General features: G+C 37.4%; 1 protein-coding gene and 1 pseudogene across 17 annotated transcripts in view; one reads left to right on the forward strand and one right to left on the reverse strand.

Annotated features, from left to right (window-relative positions):
- The window catches only part of SEC31A (SEC31 homolog A, COPII component), a 97,650-nt gene that overhangs the window by 70,770 nt on the left and 1,464 nt on the right, over positions 1-25,416 (forward strand). For 8 of the 17 annotated variants that reach the window (XM_037035648.1, XM_037035658.1, XM_037035649.1 and 5 more), the window contains 9 exons: positions 1,064-1,237; positions 3,522-3,614; positions 4,299-4,425; positions 6,475-6,813; positions 14,142-14,180; positions 15,637-15,695; positions 16,707-16,973; positions 21,837-21,956; positions 24,427-24,498. In XM_037035648.1, coding sequence (XP_036891543.1) covers positions 1,064-1,237; positions 3,522-3,614; positions 4,299-4,425; positions 6,475-6,813; positions 14,142-14,180; positions 15,637-15,695; positions 16,707-16,973; positions 21,837-21,956; positions 24,427-24,498 — 1,290 coding nt within the window. The remainder of the gene's footprint in view (positions 1-1,063; positions 1,238-3,521; positions 3,615-4,298; positions 4,426-6,474; positions 6,814-14,141; positions 14,181-15,636; positions 15,696-16,706; positions 16,974-21,836; positions 21,957-24,426; positions 24,499-25,416) is intronic. The other 9 variants (XM_037035657.1, XM_037035656.1, XM_037035659.1 and 6 more) reach the window with 9 other exon arrangements.
- On the reverse strand, positions 19,328-20,186 carry LOC118979562 (peptidyl-prolyl cis-trans isomerase A-like; annotated as a pseudogene).

The following is a 25,416-nucleotide window of genomic DNA, read 5'->3' on the forward strand; positions in this document are numbered from 1 at the left end:
TATAACTACATACATTTCCTACATATTATTCTTTATGATTTTCTTTGGACTTTTAAATAGTATTCTTTATGCAGATGTCATTTTTTAAAGATTTTATTTATTTATTTTTAGAGAGGGGGAAGGAAGAAAAAAGGGAAAAAAACATCAGTGGGTGAGAAAAGCATCTATCAGTTACCTGTCATACCCCAGCCAGGGACTGGCCTGCAGCCTAGACATGTGCACTGACTGGGAGTCTAACCAGTGTCCCTTTGTTCTACAGGAGGACACTCAACCAAGTGAGCCACACTGGTCAGGGTGCAAATATCATCATTTTGATGTTACTTCACCAATGTATCTCAGTATACCCTTAGATTTTTTTTATGAAACTCTGATATCATTATAGTATACAATTATCTTCCAAAAAGACAATGAAGAATACCTGAAAATTTTAAATAACATGAATTTATAGGAATATTTAATTTTTGAAGGTATTAAAATGAATTTTTGCTGAAACATTTCAACATTGCTTTCTTTTTGTTAATGTATAACATGTATATAGTCAACTCATACTGTATATCAGTATAGCTGTAATGAGTTTGACATCTTATTCTTTTATTTCAAAATTTTTTAGATTAATTTTTGCCTCTTTCTCAGATCATTATTTTCTTTCATTACCATCTTTAGCAGTTGATTCTCTTTGGGGGTCTTTTTTCCCTACAAAGAAACAAAGTTATATTTTTTAACTACTTTTGTGATTTGTGAACATTACTCAACTATAAGAAAACAACAAAAGAGCAGTGATGAGAAGTGACATTGATCTTGCATGCCTCCATGTGGTAGGCATCATTCAAATCACTGCCTCAGTCACAGTGCAAGTTACACTGTATATCATGACCTTTGGTGTGAGTCTTGAGTATTAGAAACCATGATGTCAAAACCTGATGTGCCAAGGTCTGTTGTAGAATACACAGCATATAAACAAATATATGAATGATCAAGGTTCCTATAAGAAAATCAACATGCTGTCATATATTTGGGTGAACTCTTAATAATTTGCGTTGTTTTCTTCCATTGCTTCTTATAGCCCAATATTGTGCAGCTTCGTGACAGACTTTGTAGAGCGCAAGGAGAGCCTATACTAGGACAGGAATCACCCAAAGTACCTTATGAGAGGCAGCAGCTGCCCAAGGGCAGGCCTGGACCAGTTGCTGGCTACACGCAGATGCCGAGAGTTGCACCTCAACAATACTATCCCCATGTGAGTGATATGGTCCAGATTAAGTAGGAACATTTTATGTGTTTCTGTTCAAATTGGTGGTTTTAGTTTGTTGGGTAAGAGACCTTATCTGCTATGGTAAAACTAGACAACATATTGTTTTGGTAGTTATACTTTTTGTATTCTTCAAAGTGGTGTTTATGTTTTTAAAAATTATCCCTTTAGTCTAATAGATTATATTTTAGATAAAAATTAAGCTCTCCAGGTAGATTTCTTATTTCTCCATAACTCAAACTTTTTAATGCATGTACATCTGTTCTCGAAACTTATACAACTTGATTCATCTAACAAAGTTTAAGTAAAGTGGTGGCAACAGTTTTCTAGTTAATTTTATAAAATATTTTTAGAAAATTGTCTTTTTTTTAGTACTTTTCTCTGAATCATTAGTGTAGGTTTATTATATCTTAGGTATCAACATGATAAATAGTATTGAGAATATACACTTTTTGGAGAAAAGTGAGTGACCAAAAGTTTATGAAGTTATGGGAAATTTGAAGATGATTAAATATGTTTTATTTATTTATTAAGTTAAACTTACCAAATGTTTAGTGACAAAAAAGTGCCCTATGTTGTATTTTACTCTTTCATGTAGAGTTGTATTTCTAGACCATGAGATAACATTGATATTCTTAAAGGAAAGGTATATTTTTATAAGCAACAAATGGTCCTGATTGAAAACAAAGTTAACAGATACTGTGCCCATTTTAAAATAGAACAAATTGCTGATAGAATTGACAGTATCGTTCTTAAATTTCATTGTAGCAATGAAAATGTAAAATGAAAACTAAAAAAAAAAATCAAATCATGCTTTTTGGTCTTTTGTACTTTTGGTTAGTACCTAATCAGGATAGATTACATTTGAATGTAACTATCTGCAGTACTCTCTGTTTTAACAGTTTTCTCATTCATTTGACAAATATTTATTGAGAGCCTTACTGTGACTGCCCATCTTTATTCTACATGTAGGGCTATGTTGGTAAACAAAACAGATTAAATTTCCCACTCTTGAGGAGATTAAACTACCCTCGGAAAGTCTGTGACATAGGTAGGGCAAATCAGGTCATGCCTGAGAAAACTGAGAGTTGGAGAGGTCAGTCAACCAAACCAGAGTTTTAAGACAGCCCTTGCATTTTTTAGCATTGTGGGGCTAATTAATTGGCAGTTTGGGGCTAGAACTCCTAAGCACCGTGAGTTGGACCGCACGGTTTCTTGGGATACTGACATAGTAAGGCATTCTGTTAAGAGAACATTTGCTCTTTATGCCTTTAGATTTATCTCTCTTTCTGGGAAAACATAAAACATCAAAAGACTTTTGTTTTACTTTGACTTACCAGTGTCATGCTTTAAGAAAAGAAAGACAGTTTCAACCATAAATTAAGCAATGATTTTCTTGATTAAAGCTTATGCTATGCTGGATGAAGACAGTGGCTTGTGGTTTTAAAGGAAGGTTTACAGGCAGAAGTAAAGAAATGAAAGAGAGACCAGATTTGTAGGTGTTCTACTCCCACTTCAGTCAGCACATCTTGCTATTTATGTCTTGGAGTTTCTATGAAGATTTACTTGACAAAAAAGATTTTGATCGCTTAAAAAAATTTAAAACCTCTGAACTCCAGGGTAAGCAACCTAGTGTAGCAGACATTGTCCTGGGAGTGAGGAGACCTAGAATGAGTCCTAGCTTCCTTCACTGTTGAGTTGAATGGACCTCAGCAAACCACTTTATATCTCAGGACCTTGGTTTTCTCATTGGTATAGGGTGGGGATTAGACTGGAGATTCTTTGATGTTCTCTGTATGATTCTAAGCCTCATGTAGGACTAACTTTTTTTCATGGCTCTAATGAAATTTAGAAAAAGGAACTTATAGCAATATGTTTACAGAACTATTAGTAGCATGAATACTATTAATGCTTCAGAATAACTTTTTAATCAGTTACCTTTTTTCTCAGAGTGTCTTCTTTTCTTACTTACTTACAGGACCTAGCCTTTCCTCTTATTCTTGACACTTGAATGGTATTGTTCTTCGTGCTTTGATTTAGGTTTTCATATTGATTTTTTTCTGCTGCCTCCCTCTCCTTATTTTATTGTGAATGTGTGCTTTTATTTTGGAATCCCAGCTACCTTGAAAGCAATTGCCTGACTAATACGCCGTCTTGCTGCCCTTTAACATTTTGCTTTGCATATGGCTGTTAATGCCTTTTGGTTTTTTTTTCTTCTTTTAACATTTTCATTTTTTATTTTCTGTGATTGATGTTTCTTTGTTCAATTCAGGTTAGAATTGCCCCTACTGTCACTACCTGGAGTAACAAAACTCCTACCGCCCTTCCCAGCCATCCACCTGCAGCCTCTCCCTCTGACACACAGGTATATCCTTCATTATTCCTTTTGAGCAGAATTCTGCTCAGCTAAATATATATAGTTATATATTCTCTATCCCCTTTACTCAGGTTCCCCTTCACCATCTCTCTGTCTGCTTATTGCATTTGAATGCTTTTAGGATGCAAGAAGCCATTAGCACAATTAATTTATTTTTCTTACCCCTTTCTCCTCCTTTGCAGTTCTAAATTGACTTGAGCGAGAAAAACATCAACCAAGTTTCTAACAATGGTTTAAATCTGATTTCACTGAAGATTTTCTTTTTTTAATTTTCTTTCTACTTTTTTTATTTTTACTTTTGAGCATTGCAGAAACTGAAGAGAAGCAACCTTCCCTTGTGGCATTTATACTTATATTTTCAAAGTGTGGAATTGTGGATGGAATTTAGTAGAGATGAAAAATCCTGGTGACTTATAAATATCATTGACACTATTTTATGAGGCTATTAGCACCTGTGGTTATTCATTGCAATTATTACTTTGAACCTGTCTGATTTTTAAATCACTCAGAATGTGTTTTTCAGAAAATGTGCTCTGACAAAAAAAGAATGTGCAAAATGCAGTGTTTCTTATATAATAAAGTATTTTTTAATAGAATTCCATTTTGGAGATTATAAATCCATCATATAAGATTCTTGGTGAATTTTTCTTTTATTATATTCTCATTTCCTAGGGAGAAAATCCTCCACCTCCAGGTTTCTTGATGCACGGAAATATTAACCCAAATGTTGCCACAGCTCAGCTTTCCACATCTCCTGGTCATATGCATACCCAGGTACCACCTTATCCACAGCCACAACGTAAGTAGTGTGACCGTGAAGTCCTTTTACAGCAGCATGTCTTGTCCAATGTGGTAACTATTTACTTTGAGGCTCCAAAGCCATGATCTAATTAATTTAACAAGTAAAGAAAGAACCAGTATACATAGGGCCCAAGTCTTTGCTATGGAGAAACATGGTTTCCTTAGATAGCATCCTGAATCACCACGCTAACAAATAGTTCTGTCAGTCCATTCAGAACACTTGGCTCCTGTTCCTGAGTCTTTACTAAGGCATATTAAAGAGAGTCAATTAGCCCATGATTTGTTTTTTAAAAAAAATAGAATTTTTGAAATTACTTGGTGCATACTGTTTTCCTTCAGGCAAGATGACACAAATCATTTTTGGAAAAATGGTTCCAAGGGACATTTGTTGTTGTTTTCCACTTATTTTTTAAGAAAGAGGTTTTATTATTTTTTTTAGAGCAGTTTTATGTTTACAGCAAAACCGAATGGAAAGTACAGAAAGTTACAATATACCACCTGCCCCTCTATGCAAACTTCCCACACTGTCGACATCCTGCACCTCAGTGGTACATCTGTCACAGTCATTGAGCCTACACTGACACATCATTATCATCCAGAGTTCATGCTTTGGGGTTCACTCTTGGTGTTGTACCTTCTGTGAATTTTGACAAATGTGTAATAATAACATATATACACCAGTGGCTTTTTTCCCCTAGAAAATATTTGCTCTTGGAGAGTAAAATGTCACCACTCTTTTAAAATTTAAATGAAGAACAAAACATAGAAATCTCAAAGGGGAATATTATATGAGTAAACAAGGATTATCAAAATAAGAGGTCATTGCCTACTAAGAAGTAATCTTTTTTAAAAAATATTTAATTAATTAATTTATTTTTAGAGAGAGGGGAAGGGAAAGAGAAAGAGTGGGAGAGAAACACCAGTGTGTGGTTGCCTCTCATGCGTCCCCCACTGGGGACCTGGCCCGCAACCCAGGCATGTACCCTGACTGGAAATCGAACTGGCGACCCCTTGCTTCACAGGCTCATGCTAACTGAGCTACACCAGCCAGGGCCTAAGAAGTAATCTTAATGAGCATGTTCTATACTAAAGTGGATGTTTGTACTTAACATGAATACAAATATGATACAACTTTTCATTCAAGTACTCATTGTGAAAGTGCTGTCTTCAGAGTAGAACCAAGTGTGGTTCTACTGGATTCACTCTGTAGAGGTTCATACCTACCCCTGGTCATACAGAATGTGACGATATTAAGATCTCTAATCCGAGTTCAGTTCATCGCATTAAAATATTAGTTGGCTGCCTGATTACTTACTAACCAACTATATAATATGAAACATATAGTAATTATTTTGTCAGGGATCATAGAAAGTTGATCATTAATTTGGAACTGTACTCAAACTCAGAATTTAAGTAGCTGATGATTTTACTAAATGTTGGAGAAGACATTTGATTCATTACAGTGGTGCTTATGCTGCAGTTCTTGTGGTGGGGGGGATCTTGTGCTGCCACCAAACTCCCTTTACCTAAAGGATATGTAATTTCTCTTTGTGTAATTCCTCCATGGTTTCATCTGGTGGCTAGTAGATGCCACTGCAGTCTTTTCTCAGGAACAGGAAGTCTCAGTCTTTTTTTAATGGATTTTACTTTTTAAATTTACCTCTGAATTACAGTTGGTACACAGTATTATGTTTCAGGTATACAGTATAGTGATTAGACATTTATATACCTTAGGAAATGATTCCTCTGGAAAGTCTAGTATAAAAAAGAGTCAGTCTTATTATTCTTGGGTCTGGTGTTTCAGAGATTTTCATAGCCCACAGCAATGTGGAGATGGCAGGTTTCAAATATGAGATTCAATGACTTTTAGTATATTTAGGGCATCTGAGCATTGAAAAGCATAACATATAAGTGTTTATGTTTGTTTGTAGTTTATTGTTAAAAGAATGATAAAAACAATTTCCATAGAATGAGATAAGTGATTTTCTGTTGCTGTCCAAATAAACTTGTAATTAATGAAAATTTCTGTTTCTTCTCCTTGGTGTAGCTTATCAACCAGCCCAGCCGTATTTCTTCGGAACAGGGGGGTCAGCAACGTATCAACCTCAACAGCCTGTTGCTCCTTCTGCTTCAAACACTTACCCTAACACCCCTTATATATCTTCTGCTTCTTCCTATTCTGGGCAGTCTCAGCTGTATGCAGCACAGCACCAGGTCTCTCCACCTACCTCCAGCCCTTCTGCTTCTTTCCCCCCTCCCCCTTCCTCTGGAGCATCCTTCCAGCATGGCGGACCAGGAGCTCCACCATCTTCAGCTTATGCACTGCCTCCTGGAACAACAGGTACACTGCCTGCTGCCAGTGAGCTGCCTGCGTCCCAAAGAACAGGTCTGAGCTTGAAAAGGATTTGGTTTGGCTCCCTCCTTTATTTTTCATAAATACCTGGGTGGAAAGAGGGGAATTATTTCTGTTTGTGTACTGGATAATGTGAAGTGTTGGTTAAGTTTTTATAACAAATTCTAAAACTTTCTAAAGGGGTGATTTTTCCCATAATGAATTTAGTTACTAAATGAGGAAAGCTTTAGAGCTTCAAAAGGGTTAGAGTATATAATCTACATTGAATTTCAAGTGAGAGGTGAGAAGTTAATTGACGAGATCAGTGGTGGTTGGAACCAGATCTGATTGACACTTGTATCTTTACCGGAGTAAAACTATGCTCTATGTCTCACTGTGCAGTTTACAGTTTTTAAAATTACTTGTGTCTTAAACTCATTCATGGAGGTTAAATAATATGGAGTCTTAGTGAGATTGTACAAATTTTTTAAGTATATTAAAGAGTGAGGAGAAGAGTGAGGAAAGTGAGGAGATATGTTTATCTAAAGGAAAAAAGTGAGAGAACAAAAGTGACAGAGAATTGCTAATACAGCAGAAAGTCATTGCGCAGTATTGTTCTAGTTCTACATTAGGGCAATACCAAGCATCCTCTGAAACATTTTGGAAATTTCTGGGCATGTATTTTTCTTTTTCTTTTTCTTTTGGTCTAGTAGTATAGTTGTGCCTGAAATTCATAATTAAAACTTATAATTTTACATTGTTTTATAGTGAAATACACATTTTATTAATTTTATTCTCATGTTACAATTAGAGCATTATGTTAATTTGGGGTGGTAGGTTACATCCCATTTTCATTTTTGGATAGTAAAAAAGGTCTTAAAAGCATGTGCTATAAAAAGGGATCAATGAAGCAGAGTTAAGAACCACTAACACAGTGGTTAAAATGTAGACTTTGAAATTAAACTTTCTGGGTTTGTATCCCAGCTTCACTACTTTCTAGTTATATGACCTTGAGTAAGTTACCTAATTTCTTTTAGCGTCAGTTTCCTCACAATAATAATGCTCCCATTTACAAGCTTATGAAGGGAATTAATGTATTAATACATTAAAACTATTGAGGGACAGTGACTGCAAAATTAGCTGTGGTTACACAAAACCCTACGTAAAAATTAGAGTCTGTGCACTTTGATATTTGAAAATAGTTTTGCTTTCAGATTATAACTGATGGTTTTGAACTAGAGGGGCAAAAAGATACATGAGTGTTGCTTTGCTCCCAATACTGAAGTTGCCCCTGGGGAGTCCAGTATATTTTCTTTATTTATATGCTGATCGGTAGCTTTATTTACTAAAAACATTTATCAAAAAAAGAGAGTCTATTAAGGAAATTATTTTTCTAATAAAGCCTTATGGATCCAGAACTATACACATATCTCCTCCTCTCTTTTTTGATTATTAAAAGTCTATTAAAATCCAAAGTATCAAAAATCACACACACATTCACACACAATATATACCATCTTTTATACAGCACAAATAGGATTTCTAGAATAATCAATACAGATATTTCAGTAAGGAGTGCTAGTTCAGATATAGAGTTTTTAAAATTACATTTTAAAGCCTGGCTGGTGTGGCTCAGTGGATTAAGCACCAGCCTGTGAACCAGGGGGTCACTGGTTTGATTCCCTGACAGGGCACATGCCTGAGTTGCTGGCCAGGTCTACTCCCTGCACCCTGGAGAGGAGTACGTGAGAGACAACTACCCATTGATGTGTCTCTTCCTCTCTTACTCCCACCCTTCCTCTCTGTCTAAAATAAATAAAATCTTTTTAAAAAATTACCTTTTAAAATCTGGGTGAATGAAACTGTATGAACATTGTTACAGTGAATAAATAGTTGGGTACCAGACTTTGTGAATGAAAGATGGATTTGAGTAAACCCCTACTGAAAAGATGGTGCAGGGAAGTCAATGATCATTTATTGAACATTCATTGGACATGTACCAGCACTTCACAAGTATTTTGTTATTTAGTTCCCACAGCCATGAGAAATAGGAAAATTATATTTTAAAAAATCCACATGAGGAAAATTCAGTTTTCTAGGAATTGTATTATGTTCTTATAGTTATACTGTGGTAATCTCCAAGTTGAAATACAAACCTAGGTCTCTCAGTCTTCAAAGCCCTATTCATTCTAATTTATCACAGAATATAGTCCTAATGTGATAGGATAGGTATCAGTGTTAGAGTTAGGAAAATCATTTAGCAACAGTTTTAGGTATTTGTTACTGCATTATCTAAGTTAAATATTTGCATGGGTATCTCTTTCTTCTTCAGCAAAAGTGCATTTGGCTGTGAGGTAAAATGTTTGCTTATATACAGAGTAACAGAATGTTCTAACCTGGCTGAGAAACAGTGACTATTAAGAAGAAGCCACCAAACAAACTTTTTCAGTAATTGGCATGCACTAAGCTAGCTGCTTTGTTGCCTCTTGCATGTTAATAGTCCTGTATATTTTAATTAACAGTTACAGCTTTATCATTTTATTTTTGACTTCCTAAAATTTTTGCTTAGGTTATGTAAAGGATTGTGACTGAAAATTTTATCTTTATTCTAATGTGTCTTAGATCATATCATGGTTCTCTGTAGGATTTAAGAATTCTGCTTGTTGCCCTGGCTGGTGTAGCTCAGTGGATTGAGCACGGGCCTGCAAACCAGAGGATCGCAGTTTGATTCCCAGTCAGGGCACACACCTGGGTTGCAGGCTAGTTCCCAGCAGGGGATGCATGAGAGGCAACCATACATTGATATTTCTCTCCCTCTCCCTTCCCCTCTAAAGATAAATAAAATCTTAAAAAAAAAAAAAGAATTCTGCTTGTCCAACAGATGATTCTTGACAGAAACTTAGGTTTTTTTAGTCAACCCTCTCAGTGTAAATGAATCACAAAGTAATGTGCCCACACTCAGAAACTAATGTTGCAATCATAACATTCATTCAGTAAATTCTTTTTTTTTAGTTTAGTAAATCTTTAATGAGGGTCTGTTTGGTCTATAATCACAATTATTCCAGATGGAGGTATGGAGGCGGAAAAAGACAGTGCAATTCTAGTGAACAGCACATAGCTTTGTTATAAGTTGGAATATAACATTTGTACTTTGCCCAAATTTTGGAAAGCCTTAAATGCCTGGACAAGAATTTTCTACTTCTTGTGGTAAAAAGAAAAGTTCTTATGAAGGAGTTTGAACCTGGTCATAGGCATGATTGAATTGGTACTTGCAGAAAGCTAATCTGAAGGTGGTCCTACAAAATACATTGTGGGCACCATGGCAGAGTCAGTGGCGAGGAAAACAGGCCCTCCTAATTCTAGGAGTAATGTGGTGACAGCGGTGTTTAGGGTAGTACAGTGTTGGTTCAGTGGTGGCAGCACAAGAAGCAGGAAGATTTCCCTGTGTTAACTCTAGGATAAGTGGGACAATACTGGCCACATTTTTTTTAATCTCTCATTTAATGTGTGTTTGTTACTTAGGGTGAGCAATTTCAAATATGAAAACCTTAGAATTTTACTCAAAATAATATTTTTAATATGTTTTATTGATTATGCCATTACAGTTGTCCCATCTCCCCCCTTCATTCCCCTCCACCCTGCACACCCCCTTCCCTGCTTTCCCCCTTTAGTTTATGTCCATGTGTCACAAGTTCTTTAGCTTCTACATTTCCCACACTATTCTCGCCCTCCCCCGTCTATTTTCTACTTACCGTCTATGCTACTTATTCTCTGTACCTTCTCCCCCCTTCTCCTCCTCCCACTTCCCTGTTGCTAACCCTCCATGTGATCTCTATTTCCATGGTTCTGCTCCTGATCTAGCTGTCCTCTTAGTTTGCTTTTGTTCTAGGTGTGGTTGTTAGTAACTGAGCTTGCTCTCCTTTCACTGTTCACCTTTTTTATCTTCTTTTTCTTAGATAAATCCCTTTAACATTTCATATAATAAGGGCTTGGTGATAATGAACTCCTTGAATTTGATCTTATCTGAGAAGCACTTTATCTGCCCTTCCATTCTAAATGAAAGCTTTGCTGGATAAAGCAATCTTGGCTGTAGGTCTTTGGATTTCATGACCTGGAATACTTTCCAGCCCCTTCTTGCCTGTGAAGTCTCTTTTGAGAAATCAGCTGATGGTCTGATGGGAACTCCTTTGTAGGTGACTCTCCCCTTATCTCTTGCTGCTTCTAGGATTCTCTCCTTCATTTTCATCTTGGCTAATGTAATGATGATGTGCCTTGGTGTGTTCCTTCTTGGGTCCAAGTTCTTTGGGACTCTCTGAGCTTCCTGGATTTCCTGCAAGTCTATTTCCTTTGCCAGATTGGGGAAGTTCTCTTTTATTATTTGTTCAAATAAGTTTTCCACCTGTTGCTGTTTCTCTTCCCCTTCTGGTACCCCTATAATTTGCATGTTGGAACGTTTAAAGATGTCCTGGAAGTTCCTAACCCTCTCCTCATTTTTTTTGAATTCTTGTTTCTTCATTTCTTTCTTCTTTTCTGGTCCATTCAATTGACTTAGTCCCAGTTTTGTTTCCATCACTATTGGTTCCTTGTGCATTTTGCTTCGTTTCACTTAGTGTAGCCTTCATTTTTTCATCTAATTTGTGACTGAAGTCAACCAGTCAGTGAGCATCCTGATCACCAGTATTTTGAACTATGTGTCTGATAGGTTGATATTCTCTTGGTTGCTTAGAAGTATTGGCTCTGGGGCTTTGAACTGTTCTGCTTGAGCCATAATGGTTTGGTCAAGTTGCACCTGTTACGTATGAGGGGCAGAGCCTTAGGTGTTCACCAGGGCAGGGCAACTCACGTGGCTGGGTTGTGATGCCGTATGTGGAGGCAGGGTCAGAGAGGGAGCAGTGGCATTTGTTCTGCTCTCTCTTGGATTTTGGTCCCCTCTTCTGCTTCCCGCAAGCAAATTGGGCCCTCCTGGTTCTGTTTCCTGGATGTGTGGGCTTGTTCACCCTCCAGAACCTTGTGGGTCTCTCCAACGAACTCTCTGTGAGCCTGGAAGCCTCTCCCATCACCTTAACCCCCCAAAGTTTTTTCAACTGGTGCTTTTAGGCTTTATTTCCCATCTCTTGGGCCCTGGGTTTTACGGTCTTTCTCACTGCTTATTCCTTTGCCTGGTTTATCTGTGTGTGAATGTGTGACCATAGTCAGCCAGCTGCCTTGCGCCCTCACAGGGTCGGCCTGTTGCCACCCCACGCCTGGGATCTGCCAACTGCTGTGTGTGGCCTGGGTCATTCTGGCCGCTTTTTCCAGCCGCGACCCCTCTCTGTTAGCTGCTGGCTCCTCCCCTCTTACCTGTCTGGATGAATGGTTCGTTGTTGGACTTTGGTACAGTTCAATTTTCTGTCTATTTTGGTCGTGTTTTTGTTTCTAAATCTTTGTTGTCCTTAAATTTGCTTGTTCGAAGAGGTACAGTATTTCCACCTATGCCTCCATCTTGGCCATAATTCACCCTCAGGCTTTAATAGCCAGGGCTTAAGTCATTGCTCTGAGAGGTTAGAGAAAAAACTGCTGTCATCTTTTGCTTATTGGACAGGGGAGAAGGGTATGTTGTTTGGACCACTTCCTGAAAAAAGGGTCAAGGTCAAGCTATTTTCAGTACCTTTAGGTTTGTAATATATCTACCTCTTACCCCAGAAGCTGAAGTGTAGTACTAGGAAGTACATCAGTAATTGCAAATCATGTCAGTCCTCTCTCGTGGGGCACACACAGCTTGCAGGAGTTTATTAACCACTGTGCTATGAGGTTATATCTTTCGGGGGGAGTTAGGTTATAAAGTCATTATTTAAGACAAAAACAGGAAGTCACTTATAGTCAATTACATTTGATCTCTCCTTTCTGCAGTCAAGCCTTTGGTGAAAAAGTTGGTTTGTGTTTAGGATCCATATTGGGTAGCAGAGCATCTGTTCATAAACTCCACATAGTGTGTGAGGTTTCAAGCTATGCGATTACCTCTTCCACCTCACAATTTCTTTGAGGTTTGTGCTCCTTGAGTAGAGCTAGGACTGCATTGAACTCTCTCATAAATTGCTATATTGTCTTAGTTCCTCTCTACCCAAGTAAAGATAGTTGAGTTGACTTCCCGTAAGTTATATGTGCATATGATGAACCTCCACTACATGCTTTTTATTTGAGGTTGGGCCTGGCCTAACCCTGAATATTTGCCTAGCCCTGAATAGTTTTTAGCCTTCTTTCCTCTTGTCTGCTGCCCAAAACCAGTTCCCTTAAAAGAAGTAGTGATTTCTGGAAGATTTGTCCTAAGCAGTCTGCAAATCCTTATATTTTTATGGAAAAGGTCCTATGAGATGATAACTGATCCTGTTCTCATGTATACTCATATTCATGGTTAGACTCCAGAAATTACACTTTCTCCAAAATTCAGACACTTGGGGTCTCCCAAATTCAGCAGTGAAGTGGTACCTCCTTGTTGATTGGTTGACATGCGAATCTTTAACAAGTGCAGTGCTGACCTCTATGGGCCAGTGTAGAAATCTCATTTTGACCAGCAGCATCAGCATTACATGGGAGATGGCCGGAATGATAGAATCTCAGGCCCTGCATTATGGCCGTGAATTAGAATTTGCATTTTAACAAGATCTTCAGGTGAACTGGAGTCTCAGATTTAAAGAACACTAAAATGGACACATTAGTTATGATATGTTAGGCAGAACTTTTCCCCCCAGTAATATTTCTGAACTTCATTGATCAAATGGTAGAAAAGCAATTGATTCAAACAATTAGGGAGAAATTATTTTAAATAAGAAGGAACAGTATTTTTTCTTAAAAGAGACAGTGGGTATAGTAAGGGAAAAAACATGCTGTTTAAGAGTTAATTGGATCTGACACAAGTGATTTTGCTTTACTCCCAAATTGGTTACTTTCTTAATTAGATATTTCACATAACTTGATTTAAAAAGTTTTATTTCCTCATATATACTTTTATTTTATCATTTTTATATTTTCAGTTACAGTCAACATACATTATTAGTTTCATATATTATATACCCCAGTGAGTAGACATTATATAACTTACTAAGTGATCGTCCAGATAATTCTTGCACCCGTCTGACACCATGTCTTGTTATTAGACTGTTACTGACTGTATTCCATATGCTGTACTTCACATCCCCGTGACTATTCTGTAACTACCAATTTGTACTTCTTAATCCTTTCACCATTCTCACCCATCACCCCTACCCTCATAACCCCTTATAAAATTAGTTTGTTTTTTCTGGGAGTTGTTGGTGGGAGAAGAAACAATTATAAAATGAAAAGTAGAGTTTAGAATGTCTTTGAGTATAATATAGTTTAAGTGACTTTTTATATTTTGTCTACAGAAAATCAGTTTATACAAGACCAGGCACCTTTGTTGGAAGGTGAATTGGTTATAAAATGTACTTTTGGAAATCTCTGAATCAAAGAGTGCAATAATGATTGGGCATTCACAATAATGCATGTGAACTTCAAAGCTGATGATATCCTAAATCTGATCAGTGTCATTTTAAATTTGGCTTCTTAATGAATCAGATCTCAGACCTGATTGAATTAATGTGGTGATACTAATAGCTTTAAATCATAAAAATCATCTATTTTAGGTAGACATAAAGACAATAACTATACCAAGATTGTCTTAGATATGCATAAGATTAGATATGAATGATTAATTTGTATATGACCAAAACTTGGAGAATTTGTTAAACAGATATCAGCATGTAGTTTAATATTTTATGAATAGCTCTTGAGTATCTTGAGGTTCATTTGGCATACTATCTCCTAGTAAACATGTTGAAAATTTATTCTATCTTTAAAATCAAGGCAAATGAGTATATAGCTCATTAGGAGATCTCATTTTTCAAAAAAGTTTCTGTGACATTGTTATTAATCACAGGTTCTTTGGCTTGCTAAGCAATTTTGTAATTTAATATTAAGGATATCAATAAAACAAAAGGCAAAATACTGAAAATATTTAATTTATTGAAAGAAGAGTAATTTTTGTCTTTATATATACATATGTATTAAACTCCCTGAAGTATAACATGATTATACTATGATTTAGAAATTATGTTATTTCTGGCATGCTTTATTTATTTTCCTTTAAAGATACTGGCATTAGGGTACTTACTGAATTCTGCTGCTTATATCCATTTCTCACTTTGAGATGACAGGGTTTTTGTTTTTTTTTTAAGAGGACATTTACTAAAGCTGACAGTAGTTTAATTATATTTGCTGGTAGCCTAGAATTTAGTTTTGTAGCATTAAAAAAATTATCACAAGTATTTGAATGTTCTTTTCTATTTTATAAGTAATTCCTAAAGCAAAGATGATAAAAATTTCTAGTGTTGTATAGTTGGGCTCTCTTTTTAACCAGTGTTTCTCTACTGTGTGGATGGTTTGCTTATGCAGAATTGCTTATGTTGAATTCATCTCTTGGGAAATAGGAGATTAGTACCTTTACTTTTTTTTTGTCTGTTGACTATCGGAAAGCTTTATAAAAGCAATCTCTGGTGATTTATTTTTTCTTTATTAGGAGAGAATTATTAACAGATCTTTTAAAATTATACACTAATATAGACAAAGACTTTACTGTCAAATTTAGCACAGTTCTTTCATTTTAATGGCAAGATGTTTTGCCTACTAAGCTGATGCCTTGTGATTTTTAGAGGTAATGAGTTTGAGAATCCAGGGCTTACCCAGTGACCTGCATAGCTCAGCTGGTAAAACTTATGACAGTTATCTCAGGGTTAAGGCAGAATTTGAAGGTATTTTGTAAGGGATACAATTTAGTTTCTTCTATTCAGGATTCTAAAGGAAAATGCCCTCTATTTGTTATAGGTTCTCAGAATGGTTGGAATGATCCTCCAGCTTTGAACAGAGTACCCAAGAAGAAGAAGGTACTAGAAAAAGATGTCTATCCAATTGCCTACAGAAGTTTTGTTAATCATATAGCTACCTAGGGCACACCACACTTCTCCGATCCTTTAAAGGCAAAGCTTACTAGATTGAGAAAGTATATTTCAACTTACATCTTCAAATCCATGAAGGAGAGGAAAGAAAGTAGAAAACGGTATGGTGGTATGGATTAAACCTCTTGGAGAAGGCAAAATATAAATTCCCAAACAGGTCTCTTTTCAAAGAATAAGAAACAAAATTTCAGGATTCTCAAATGATTTTTTTTTTAGGTGTTACTTTGGTTTTGGGGTTCCAGCAGTAATCATGAGTTTGTTAATTATATTTTGTTTGTCACGTATAATATGAATGAAGAAATATTCTTATAGCTGAGCATTGTTTAGATGTTGATAACTGTTGAGAGCTGTTAGAGTACAAGGTAAGATTTTTCTTCCCTTCTCCCCAAGCCATTTTTTTTTTTACTCCTAGTGATCTCCTTCCCCTAAATATGGTAATGAGAGGCCGTAACATAAAATTGGGAGATGCTAAATGAGTAAGAAAACCCAAAATTTAGGTTAGTAATAATCAGAAACTTAGTCTACTACTTGTGTGATTGAATTGACAGGCAATCTGCTAGGAAAAGTGTATTACATTGTGATTATATTAAACACAAACCTATTTGGTATGTCTGATTTTAGTATTGCCAGATAAAATTCTCCAGACTTTTATATCCTCTTTCAAAAACACCATGGTTTGGGCTCCCCATTATGAGAGTGGTAAGACAGCAAAGAGGAAACTATAAGGTCTAGGTTTGAACTCTCCACCCCTTTAAGCCAGATTAGCTCAACTTTTATGTTTTACTCCATCATTTTGCAGAAAATTTCATTTGAAAACTCATCTATTTTTTTTAAAAACTTCTTAAACCATGGACTAGTCTAATTCCCTTATTTAAGGCTGAGGAGATATTGCTATTATTTTTTCTCAATCTTACTGTCTTTTATTACCATCTTTTACAGATGCCTGAAAACTTTATGCCTCCTATTCCCATCACATCACCTATCACAAACCCCTTGGGTGACCCCCAGTCACAAATGCTGCAGCAACAACCTTCAGCTCCAGCACCACTGTCAAGCCAACCTTCATTCCCACAGCCACATCTTCCAGGTGGCCAGCCTTCCTTCCCTGGCATGCAGCAACCCCTTGGTCAACCAGGCATGCCACCATCTTTCTCAAAGCCCAATATCGAAGGCGCCCCAGGAGCTCCTATTGGAAATACCATCCAGGTAACAGTAAAATCTGTGGAAATGAAATGAGGAGATGAGTCAATTTCAGCAAACTTTTTTTAGTGTGTTAACTTTTATGATTATACCTTTAGTAACATTTGTCAAAACTTGGTTTCAATTTAGACACACCGAATAAAAAACAGTGTATTATTTTTCAATTACATGGCCATAAACAACCTTCTACAAGAGCCTTATATATTTGCTAGTGTATGTTTCCAGTAACTTGGTAATTGCAGTATACCTAAGCAGTAGACACAATTTCAGTTGAATCGTTTATTTGCCTCCAGGGTCTTAAGCAGAAGGTCTTTTTCAAAGGTTCTTCCCTTAAAATGTAAAATAAAAATGTAATAAGTTATATCTTTTCTTATATATGAACTAATAATATGTAGCCTTATCTTTAAATGAAATTATAAATTTGTACTTGCGTTTCACATACAAACTGCTATTTGGCAGAGTACCAGATGATGAAAAATCTGTTACATTTATATATATCTGACTTTGACGTGTGATGATAAATATTTTGATCTATTAATTAAAAGAAGTGGTAAAATCAAGACAACTGTACTTGAACAATAATTTTTAAAAAGTTAAAAAAAGAATAGAGAAGTAAAGAGCTTGGGCCAAAATTCAATATAAGGTGAAACAAATTTCTATCAAGTATAAAAGTAGTTCTTTTGTTTTTGTCTTTGACTCATCGAACTGAAATTTGTACTGATTGTATTTCTGTCACAAAAGTATGCCTTTTTGTTAAGAAATACTTCCGCCTAAGGAAATTCTAACTATTAAAAGTTGCATTATGAAAACCAGTGTTTTGAGGAAGGTAGGGGAACTTGATTCTCATTGTTTTTGATGTTGTTGTTTTAAGATTTTATTTATTATTTATTTTTAGAGAGAGGGAAAGGGAGGGAGAAAGAGAGGGAGAGAAACAGCAATGTGTGGTTGCTTCTCACGTGGCCCCCACTGGCTTGCAACCCAGGCATGTGCCCTTACTGGGAATTGAACTGGTAACCCTTTGGTTCGCAGCCCACACTCAATCCACTGAGCTACACCAGCCAGGGTGGAACTTGCTTCTTTCCACAAGAATGTAAATTATAAAGATGTGTTGTGATTTTTTTTTAGTTCAAGTCTCTGTTAGTTTGGGGAACTACCCAGCCATTCACTTTTGTTTAGACCTGGGTGCTCATGCCATACTCATTTAGACTGGAACCTTAGTTACGATCGAGAGAGAGAGCTTATTTGTACTCTTTTTTCCTTTAGCTTCTTTTAAAAATCTATCCCCCGTCTTGTTGCTGTTACTTTAAATACTCTCTCAACTCTCTTCTTAACATTTCCAGCCTGGTCCATGCCACCTACTTCTCTAGTCTTCAGCAATGCAGGACTCTTGAATTTGTCTGCCAGCATTTACTTCATCCAACTCTCATCTGGCCTTGTCTCCTCTTTGCTTAAAACATTACAGCTTCCCATTGTTGTCAAGATAAAACCCCAAATATTTCACATTGTCTGGAAGGCCTCAGCTCATGCTCTCTCTGTGCTCTAGCCACCCTGGTCTCCTTTTAGTCCCCTTGTGTTATGGTCCTTCCTTTGTGCATGATCTTTCTCAGTCTGGAATGCTTTGAAACCCATTTCACTGGTTAACTTCTACTTACCCTTCCAATCCCTGAAGAGGGCCTTCCCTTCAATAAAATGTCAGTTATATTGTCTGTTGGCTTACCAGCAACTAGAGCTGCTATTTTACAAATGTTTATAACACTTTAAAACTTACTTTCTCTTCCATTAGCCTGTAAACTCCCTGGGGGCTGAGATCATTCCTATATTGGCTCATAACTAGTGCCTGGCCCATAATGGCCTAATATTTTTTGAATAAATGAACTAATATATCAAAATTAAAAAAAACTTAAACATCCCTTCTTTGTTTTTTCATATTTACATTCTGTAACATCATAGTCTCTTCTATTCTAACTTTTGGCTTAATCTGGCAGTTTCTTAACAGCTCAGTCAACAACCCTAAGAGTAAACCAAAGAATAGAAGAGTGCCAGAATAAACAAAAATGAGCCAACAAACAGAACAAGCAGTTGCTTTAACCAGCCTACTTGATAAATGCCTTGTTGTTTTTATATCTTACTAGCATAGGTCTACTTCCCATCAATTTATATACAATAGTGATCAACATGTGCCCCATAATTAATTAAATACTTTATATCCAGTCCTTTTTGTTGTTTCACTTTTATTTCATAATCATAAACTTAACTCTGCAATCCAGCTAGACTTGGAAGGGTTAAGGAAAATATGGAACTCAATGAACTGCAGTGAGAGTGTGAAGATTATAGTACATTCCAAGCAGATGGGGGTGAAGGGGTGCTTTCCTGAGCTACAAAACACAAATAAAATTTATTAGAGTTGTCCACAGTCAGTAATGGTGATCCTCTTGCTGGTCTTGCCATTCCTGGACCCTTAGCACTCCATGGCTGTCATAACATCCATGTGTCTTTCACCTGGCCAGAGACCATATGCTTGCCATCCAACCACTCAGTCTTGGCAGTGCAGATGAAAAACTAGGAACCGTTTGTGTTGGGTCCAGCATTTGCCATGGACAAGGTGCCAGAACCCATATACTTCAGGATGATACTCTCATTGTGAAATTTCTCCCCATAGATGAACTTGCTGCCTGTGCCATTGTGGCATGTGAAGTCACCACCCTAGCACATAAATCCCGGAATAATTCTGTGAAAGCAGGAACCTTTAAATCCAAATCCTTTCTCCCTGGTGCTCAGAGCACGAAAGTTTTCTGTTGTCTTTGGGACTTTGTCTGCAAACAGCTCAAAGGAGATGTGGCCCACAGGCTCTCTGTTGGCAGCGATGTAGAAGAGCTGTAGGAAGAGTAGTTAATACCTTCTATTGGATATCTGGCTTTCATTTTTACTTAGTGATTTCATATGTTAAGTTTTTTTCTAATATATTGTATTGATTATACCATTACATTCCCCTCTTCATTCTATTCCCCCCTTCATTCCCCTCCACCCGGCATTCCCCCTCCCCCACCATTCCCCCCCTTCAGTCCATGACCACGTGTCTCAAATTCTTTAGATTCTATATTTCCCCTACTATTCTTGCCCCCCTATCTATTTTTTACCTACCATCTATGCTACCCATTTTCTGCATCTTCTCCCCCCTTCTCCTCCCTCTCCCCTGTTGCTAACCCTCCATGTGTTCATTTCTCCATAGAAATGGAGAGTTGAGAGTTGAACCATTCTTCTCCTGATCTAGATGTCCTCTTAGTTTGCTTTTGTTTTAGGTGTGGTTGTTAGTAACTGTGAGTTTGCTGTCCTTTCACTGTTCATATTTTTTTATCTTCCTTTTCTTAGATAAGTCCCTTTACCATTTCATATAATAAGGGCTTGGTGATGATGAACTCCTTGAATTTGATCTTATCTGAGAAGCACTTTATCTGCCCTTCCATTCTAAATGAAAGCTTTGCTGGATAGAGCAATGTTGGATGTAGGTCTTTGGATTTCATGACTTGGAATACTTCCTTCCAGCCCCTTCTTGCCTGTAAGGTCTCTTTTGAGAAATGAGCTGTCAGTCTGATGGGAACTCCTTTGTAGGTGACTGTCCCCTTATCTCTTACTGCTTCTAGGATTCTCTCCTTCATTTTAATCTTGGCTAATGTAATTATGATGTGCCTTGGTGTGTTCCTTCTTGGGTCCAACTTCTTTGGGACTCTCTGAGCTTCCTGGATTTCCTGGAAGTCTATTTCCTTTGCCAGACTGGGGAACTTCTCCTTTATTATTTGTTCAAATAAGTTTTCCACTTGTGGCTATTTCTTTTCCCCTTCTGGTACCCCTGTAATTCGGATGTTGGAACGTTTAAAGATGTCCTGGAGGTTCCTAAGCCTCTCCTCATTTTTTTGAATTCTTGTAATTTCACTTTTTTCTGTTTGGGCATTTCTTCCTTCCTTCTGGTCCACCCCCTTGATTTGAGTCCCAGTTTCCTTTCCATCACTATTGGTTTCCTATGCATTTCCCTTCATTTCAATTAGTTTAGCTTTCATATGTTCCTCTAATTTGTGGCTAAAATCAACCAGTTCTCTGAGCATCCTGATCACCAGTGTTTTGAATTGTGCATCTGAGAGTTTCGCTATTTCCTGGTCGCTTAGAGTTATTGGCTCTGGGGCTTTGAGTTCTTCTTGAATCATAATGTTTTGGTCTGTATGTGCCTGTTACGTATGAGGAGTGGAGCCCTAGGTGTTCACCAGGGTGGGGCAACTCAGTCTCTGGGTTGTGATGCTGTATGTGGGGTCAGAGGAAAGCAATGGTGGCTGCCGGGGCCTGCGTGGTCTGTCCCACTGCATGTGAATGTGCGACCGTGGTCAGCCCGCCTCAGCTGAGTTCACTGCTGGGGCCCACACGGTCCGTCCCACTGCTCACTCCTCTGCTGGTTTATCTGCACGCAAATGTGTGACCGCAGCCAGCCGGCCGCCCCATGCCCTCACTGGGTCCGCCCGTTGCGGGGCTGCCTGGGTGCCTGGGATCAGAGGATCTTTCTTGCCTGTATCTGCTCCACTACTGGCTCTGCCCCTCTTACCTGTCCGGTTGAATGGTTGGTTGTTGTTGGACTTCCAAATAGTTCAGTTTTCTGTTCTTTGGCTGCGTCTTTGTTCTCCAAACCTTTGTTGTATTCAAACTTGGTTTGGGGAGAAGGCACAGTGTTTCCACCTATGCCTCCATCTTGGCCTTTTTTTGTTTGTTTTTTTTAATAGCCTGTCTAGAAGGTAGTTGGTTTCTCTGTACCACAGGGTTTCAGGACTTGGTGTATTCAGGAGCTTCTGGCCATTTCTACTCATTTTGTGATATTATTTCTTCCAGCATGTGCAGTCTTTGCCAACCGAAAAAATTACTAAGAAACCTATTCCAGATGAGCACCTCATTCTAAAGACCACATTTGAGGATCTTATTCAGCGTTGTCTTTCTTCAGCCACAGATCCTGTATGTACTTTTTCTCATATTTTGCTTAATTAAAATAATCCTTTATGAAATTCTTCTATAATCATTTCTTAAAATCCTGCAAGATATACTTTAAATGTTTGCATAAAAGTAATAAAGCTACTAGTACTTTATAGTTTGCTTTAACATATAAAATGTATTTAAGTACTTTTTTTTATATATAAATATATTTAATCCTCACAACAACCCCATGGTAGGAAGATTATCATCTATATTTTACAGATGAGGAAATTGAAGCAAAAGGCAGTTAAGTAACACTCAAGGTCAGAGCCAGTATTCAAACCTAGGCTGGCTCCAGAATTTGTGCTCTCAGCCACCATGTGTACAGCTTCTCATCAGCAGACTTCATGCTTGGCACTATAATAGAGCAGAAAAGTTGTATGCAAGAAAATCAATCTTGGGCTTTATTTCTGAGCTTACATTGAAGCTTTTAAAAGTAGATAATCTTATATATAACTTTACAAAGATCTTAAAAATAGATAAATGTTGTAGATATTGGAGTCATATGCATGATTTTTACTTAGTGGATGCCTGTGTATTGACACCAACAAAAACTCTACAAAGCCACTTTTGTTTTCAATGTAATTTTAATTTCCAACAAACATTAAATAGACTTACTTAGCCACTAGACACTTGTCTACTTGAAAAACAGCTTCTGGAATTTGTTGTTTCGTCAACATTGAGTGTTAATATGTGCAACCATCTGCTGGTTTTTGGAAAGCAATTCCCTGAACTGAAGTTATCGGGAAAGCAGAGGCAGGGAAGGTTTAAGGTAAATCTTAGCGCTTGATGTTCTGAGAGTAATGGGAATATTAAACTAGTATGGAGAGACAGATGAAGCTGATAGCCAGGTAAATACTATCCCCTGTGCATACCTCTAAATAGACAGACCACATTCATTAAAAAATAGAGGTGTTTCTATAAAAATGTGAGGGAACTTCATTCCTCCTTCAGGGATGAGTGAGTATGGAGAGGGTGGAAGGACACTTAGTTCATGGCCCACCTCAGTAAATTCTTAACTAAATTTAACCTCTTGTAGTGCTCCATGCCATCTTCCTTCTGGGTCCATAGGAGCACTAGGCAAAAGAGATCCACAAAAGACAAACTGTTCCTGTAGTTTCTGTAACTAGTTGGGGGAGAAGTTCTAATATCTTCTCCTGCCCAACTACCACCATCCTCGTCCCCTTGGGTTATGTGGGATTAACTTTGAACAGGAACTGTGACAGTTCCCCGCCACATAAGTCCATTTTAATCAATAGTTGGAACCATTTTTATAGTATGGCTTTATTCCTGTTTTCACTTCAATTATGTCCAAACAACACGAAGTAATTTTGCAGCATAGCTTAGTTTGTAATATTATTCTCGGCTTCATCTCTTCTTCTTTCCTCTTCTGACATGCTGACATTCCTTTCTGAAATATACCAAGAGCACTTCCACATCAAGGACTTGTGCTTGCTGCTCCTTCTGTCTGGAAGTCTTCCCCCACATAACTGCACTGCTCACTCCTCACTTGTTCCAGACTTGTGCTGCAATGTCCTATTAGTCACTAGGCCTTTCTTTACCACCCCCTCAACTCCCAACACCTCCAGCCTCTCTTACCCTGTTAACTTTCCTTCATGGCACTCATCACCGTCTGGCATAGAATGTATCATTTATTTAGTATCTTTTCCTACCCAGTAGAGTATGAGCTCCATGAGACATAGGACTGTGTCCCCAGCATACACAGCACACAGTAGATACTCACTAAATATTGAAGAACAGTGTCAGTTCTATAGCTGTTGTGTAATGTAGATCATTGTTAATTTTAAACTTTTCACTTTGGTTTTAGATTAGTTTTCTCTCACTGTACTTGTAATATTAGGATGGGGTGGGTGGATCTTCTTAATTAAAGAACTTATTTTACTGCTTCCTTCTTAGTAGTCTTAAGTTACCAGATGACAGTTTTCTTTTTTTCTTGATATTTTTTAAATGCTCACAAAGAGTCAGGATTAAACATACCATATGAGTAAGTGTATAAGTAATATTTTTGAAAGATTCTAGTTCACCAAATGTTTGCCTTCTAACACCCACAATTTATGAGCGTACTTAGACATTTTCCTCTGTAGTACGTGGACCCATTGCTGCCTCCAAATGGCCCTGGTGTTGTTTGTGGATATAGTGCACGTGTACATTCATACACCTTGTCAAGTGAGTTTGCAGTTCACATGAAATCCAACCAGTCCTCCAATTTTGCACACCAGAAGGAAGAGGCTCATTCTCTTGTCCTTCTCCCATTAGATTACTGACCTTTGCCTCATAATCTGTTCAAGTTTCTTGGTTATAGTTGCCTCCCTTTCTTTATAAAATGAAGCTGTTTGCCATCATGAGTATAAGGTCTAATGAAATAAGATAGAGTAAATTTTTTGGATAAAAATTAATGTTTAAATATAACATACCTGTTTTTCTTCTGCAGCAAACCAAGAGGAAGCTAGATGATGCCAGCAAACGCTTGGAATTTCTATATGATAAACTTAGGGAACAGACAGTAAGTTTGTGGGAAAAAATATTCATTTATTCCTATTTGCTAAAATAAGCATCTCATCAGCACTTGCCTGTAGTGTGCTTGGGGACAAACTGGTATGTTGAGATAACTGGCCTTCTGTTTGTTTTTTATGTCCCATGAATCAAGGAATCAGAGTGGGAAGATACTCTTTTTTTCAGAGATCAAAACTGTAGTCTTTCTCACTGTCAAGACTCCTGATCCCTTTTCCTCTGGCATGCCTATTACAGAAAGGCAAAGCCAAATGTAGCCAAAAGATGAGCAACTTAATGTGCTGTGACTGTGAAGAGAGCCAACAGTAGGAGAAAGTGTACTGTCTTCTGTTCCTTTGTCCCTACCTCTCCATTCTTTCCAGAATAGTTTTGCTTTATTAATAGAAGCACTGGGATAGGAAAAAAAGAACTGGGACTTTTTATATTTTTGCATTTCAGCATTTCTCTTTCCCATTCCCTACACCAATCCCATCAGATAAAAATAACCATTTATCTCATGAGAACTAAACTAAAAAAAGCTCGTTGATATAGCTGTGGAAGTGGTGTGGTCTGTGGGCTGATCCAAATAAAGTCTTCCCTCAAAAGTGTGAACATTTAAACCAAGTAATGGGGAAAAAACTCAGTTTTATGGTTTTAAGCTATGACAGAATTATTAAAAGCAGTTAAGAGTAGATCAGTTGAGCACATGATGGGGGCTGTTGCCCTACTAAGGGAAGTAGATCAAAAGTTCAGGATATCTATTATAGATAGGATTTAAGAATAAAATGAGTCTGTCCTTTGAGATATCATGATTAAAAATCTCTTTTAGCCCTGGCTGGTGTAGCTCAGTGGATTGAGCACGGGCCTGCAAACCAGACGATCGCGGTTCGATTCCCAGTCAGGGCACATGCTTGGGTTACAGGCCAGTTCT

Source organism: Sturnira hondurensis, unplaced genomic scaffold (assembly GCF_014824575.4).
Source record: "Sturnira hondurensis isolate 20B ecotype Veracruz unplaced genomic scaffold, ASM1482457v3 Scaffold0022542, whole genome shotgun sequence".
Lineage (NCBI taxonomy): Eukaryota > Metazoa > Chordata > Mammalia > Chiroptera > Phyllostomidae > Sturnira > Sturnira hondurensis.